The sequence below is a fragment of the Centruroides sculpturatus genome, unplaced genomic scaffold (genome assembly GCF_000671375.1).
Source record: "Centruroides sculpturatus isolate CEXI.00-Female unplaced genomic scaffold, Cexi_2.0 scaffold1362, whole genome shotgun sequence".
Classification (NCBI taxonomy): Eukaryota; Metazoa; Arthropoda; class Arachnida; order Scorpiones; family Buthidae; genus Centruroides; species Centruroides sculpturatus.
In genome coordinates, this window is record NW_019385529.1 from 216,763 (window position 1) to 221,347 (window position 4,585).

The window sequence follows — 4,585 nt, forward strand, 5'->3', positions numbered from 1 at the left end:
AAGAAAGCTTGTGCAGCTCTCCCCAGTGAATGAGTTGTTCTATAGCTTCGTTGCCGCGACTCTCCATGTCGCTACGGCTGTAGCCTGCAACTACTAACAACAGATCGTCAGTATATGCCTGCAGCTGGACATCGTCCGGGAGGACTAGTTGCAGCGCCGTGTCCACTAGAATGTTCCAAAGTAAAGGCCCGATACAGGATTCTTGGAGACAGCCCTCTCCAGTATCTTCGTATGTCTTGCACTCGGCGTTTCGTAAATTACCTCGATGTCGCTCAGGAAACTCCTGGTAAGTGATACAAGGGTGGTCGGCAGGTTCGCCTTCCTCAGTTCACCCACAATGGATGGCTACCAGACGTTGTCAAAAGCCCCCGCGACGTCCATCGAAACGAGCGACGTGTGGAGGCCCTGCCGGCGGTTCTGGCGAACCAGAGAAACTGCACGATGTAGCGCCTGGCAGGAAGACAAGTCCGGCCGAAACCCATATTGGTGTGGGTGTAACAGCCCTTTCCGCCGGGCCGCTGGTCCCATTGTGAGTTTTCCGATTGTGTTTTTTGGCGAATATTCCGGAGCGTTTTCTCTGTGATCTTTTCGCTGCTTTTATCGTGAGCTCTTGGGAAAGTAGCTACCTACCTCCACGTGGTGTGGCCCGTTAGTACCTTTTTAGGGAAGCTAAAGGTAGTTGCGACTTTTAAAAGCCTTTTTTAAGGCTATTTGGTTGTGTGATGGCGAGTAAGCCTCCACATTTTGTTCTTGCCCGGAAAGGGGGTGATGAAGTGTTCGAGGAAGAGCCACAGGATTCAACTCCATTACTGCCAAGTCGGCAGGATGGATTGCAAGGTAACAGGATTACCGCTGCTCAAAAGGTTCAAGATGAACTACACGAATATCTAGTATCTAATGCTCATTCGAAAATAGAAACAAGGGATCATATCCCACAAATACTCAGGAAAGTTGAAACAATCATAGAAATATTAACAGAGGGTGAAGATTTAAGGAAGTTATGAAATGGAGCAATTGCTATTGAAGTTGAAAAGACGAGTGACAAGATCAAGCTACAAAAGGCAGTGGTTGAGATATCAGGAATGACAGCACGTGAGCCTAAGATAAGAGTGCCAAAAGTAATTATACATTTGGTACCAAAAGAAATTGAAAAAGATGATATTATAAAGTATGTATATCAGCAAAATGAAATATTGCAGGGAAATAATACAGGATTTGAAGAATTTGAAAGGGGTTTCATGGTTAGATTTCCCCTAGGAAATAGGAATAAATCCACCTCTAGTTGGGTGGTTGATGTTAGCCCTCAAAATAGAATACAGCTATTAAAGCTTGGAAAACTGAATTTACAATGGGTGAGATGCCCAGTGGAGGATTTTGTACCTATAGTACAGTGTTTTAATTGTTGTAGAATGGGGCATTTTGCCCGGGATTGCAAGCAAGAGACCCCCACATGTAGTCAGTGTGGAGAGGGTCATAGATACAGAGATTGTCCGAATAAAAATACTGTTAGAATGTGTTGTAACTGTAAGAGGGATAAACTGGCAGATACAAGGCATAATGCCCTAGATAGAAAATGTCCATTGGTATTGAGGGCGAAGGCAACAATTATTAGTCGGACTGATTATGGAGGTGGAATCAATTAATGAGAAAAAAGTAATTAAAATAATACAAGGAAATATGCAGAGGGCAATTGCAGCAAATTCAATGACGAATAAAAGACTAGAATCAAAGGATGTCGCACTGTTGCAAGAACCATATACAGTTAATGATAAAGTGGCATGTTTAAGTAGAAGAATAAAGGTACTTCATCAAGGTACTGTCAAACCACAAGCAACTATTGCGGTATCAATAATGGATATTGATATACATTTTCATTCTGAAGTAAGCAATCAACAGTGTGTGTGTGCAGAACTTAATGTAGCTGGAAATAAGTTAATTATTGTAAGCATCTACAGAGTTTTTGGTGAAGACTTAAGTTGCACATATGATAATATAGACAAAATTTGTAAAAAATTTCAAGATCTGGCAATAATTATTGGAGGTGATTTTAATCTTCATTCTCCGATATGGGGAGACCCAAATCAAGATCCAGAAGTTGATGGCTTTATGGAATTCTTGGCAATGCATGGCTTGCATATAGTTAATGACCCTACTTCTCCGCCGACATTTGTTGGTCCAAGGGGCTGTAGTTGGATCGATTTGACAATCTGTAATGATAATGGATTGGTGTGGCTTAGTGACTGGGAAGTAGATAGTGAAGTGTGTCTCAGTGATCATTCGCCCATATGTTTTACAGTAAGTGTACCTAAAAGTGGTTCAAAGGTAGAGGAAAGGAGATATGATGTCAATAAGACAAGATGGGAAAGATTCTTTGATAGATGTGGAAAAGAATTGAGTGATATGTAAATAGGGAAAGTATTAATAGGGAAGAAACAGTACAAAAAATTGAGAAGTTTATTGATAAAGTTAATGAAATCTGTTGGAATTGTATTCCCCTTAAAAGGCAAAATAGACATGTAGTTCCCTGGTGGAATAGTGAGTTATACTATATCAGGAAACAGAATAATAAATTGAGAAGAAGGTTCCAGCATTGTAATAACCCAAGTGAAAGAGGAAGAAGGAGGGATGCTTTCTTAAGGTTCGAAAAATTTTATAAAAACAAGATTAAGGAANCGATATTACATTTAGAATAAATTCTGGAATTTTCAAAAATAGGAGAAGAATTACCCTTCCACGTAAAGATGGCGTTCGTGGCCTGATTGACATTATTAACCTTCACTACAAACAAATACAGTCACTGCAAGAATTTTTCTACAGGAAACAAAAAACATCACAGTCACATAAAGCAGTAACTCTAGCAGGCTCAAATAACACACCATTAAACTTACGCTCACATCATACAGACATGACACAACATATAAAAAACAGACACCATCAAGCATTCGTGGGCTAAAAATGCACTCCATGGCAGGCATCCTTATGACTTGGCCCAGGATTTTGTTGACAAAACTGTGTCAAACAGCTGGTTAGATCGGGGATGCCTCTTTGGGGAGATGGAAAGTTTTATGTTTGCCATACAGGATCANTTAACTCTGAATCGCCTTGCTAGCTCTTTGATGTGATCTAATTCCTTAAGTCTGTCCTGCACTTTGCCGCAATGTATGTATGCTCTCTTTATAAGTGCTCTGAAAGTTGCCAGTTTGTAACTTGCTGGGTCATGTGAGGTCCATGGTATTATTAACGGGTTATATGTCAGCTTTCTGTACACTTTTGTGGCAATTTCCCATCCTTTCTCTATTTCTATTGATATATCTAGGAAGTGTATCATTTTATCATTCTCCTATTCTAGCTCAAGCTCTAGGCCATACTTGTTGGAACTGACTTCTCTGAGAAATTGCTGTATATGTGGTTTTTTTTCCATATAATAAAGACATCGTCAACATAGCATGCATTAGGGTTTCTCAAACGGGGCTGTTTTTTTAACCTGGGAAATTCTTTTCATCCCAGGAAATCCTGCAAATTTCTTAAAAGTTTACTTTTTTCTTTTTTTCAGTTAAGGTTGAGGAAATTTTGCAAATAGAAACTCATAAACTATCAGAATACATTTGTATTTATTAATTTTAAGCCTGCTTATTATGTAGTTTTTTAAATTTTTGCTTGTTATGACATCCCACAGATTGTCAATAATCAATATGTATTTGTGGCGGGACTCTGAAAATTCTTTACTTGTCAGAACCTGTAATATCTTAAATAATTGCGCCAATGCCCAGTAGCTTCAATAACTGCATTATGCCAGGTTGTGCAAATTGGACAAGGATACAAATGAGTATGAAGTCTGCAAAGTATGAAGTTTTTCTTCATAAACCTATTATTAAAGCCAACTGCCAAATTATCAGGCTACCATATACTTGATACCATATTAAAGCAGCCGAGGTAGACAAATCAAGAATACTTGAAAGCAAAAGAAGTACTGCAACGCATCTCAAAAACGAACTAGAAATCTTTGACGCTACAGGTAAAAAAACATGTAACATTTGTCTTCTCTTAAATACATTAAAGATGATTCCACTCACATCCATTGAATTGGAAAGTCCATTCTCAGTAGTGAGACTTTTCATTATTAAAATAATAACCAGATTGAGTGATCGGAGTATTGACCATCTTTAGTTTTCAAAATCTTATAAAAATTTACAATATTATTTTGTATTATGTTTGATTTAAATAACGAAAATTACTTTTTAAGTTAGAAGTTTGACCTAGTTCATTTTTTTCTTTAAATTTTCAACTAAATTCAAAACATTTTTTTTTTGTAAGCAGTTTCCAACAAACTTTAATAAATTTTTTTCTATTTGTGAAAATTTCTACATAATTCAAAGGTAATTTTAATATATATTTTACACTGCATTATTAATGTTATGATTTTGGAGGTTTCAGAACATATTAAATTACTTTTAAACATGAAAAATAATTATATCATTCAATTTCAAGATATTTTTTATATTTTAAAAATAATTAATTATATCCCAGGATTTCCTGGGATCCAGTTCACTTTTTCCCGGAATCCCAGGACAATCAAAAGACCAGG

At 37.3% G+C, this 4,585-nt stretch overlaps 1 protein-coding gene across 1 annotated transcript; it reads left to right on the plus strand.

Annotated features, from left to right (window-relative positions):
- The first annotated feature begins 1,082 nt into the window (after nucleotides 1-1,082).
- LOC111639857 lies at nucleotides 1,083-1,643 on the plus strand. Its single transcript, XM_023385805.1, has one exon. It carries the CDS (start codon nucleotides 1,083-1,085, stop codon nucleotides 1,641-1,643), a length of 561 nt encoding a protein of 186 aa, XP_023241573.1.
- The last annotated feature ends 2,942 nt before the right edge of the window (nucleotides 1,644-4,585 follow it).

What these genes read in the sequence shown, in the direction of transcription:
- LOC111639857 (XM_023385805.1), top strand. Translation starts at nt 1,083, where the DNA reads ATGACAGCACGTGAGCCTAAGATAAGAGTGCCAAAAGTAATTATACAT.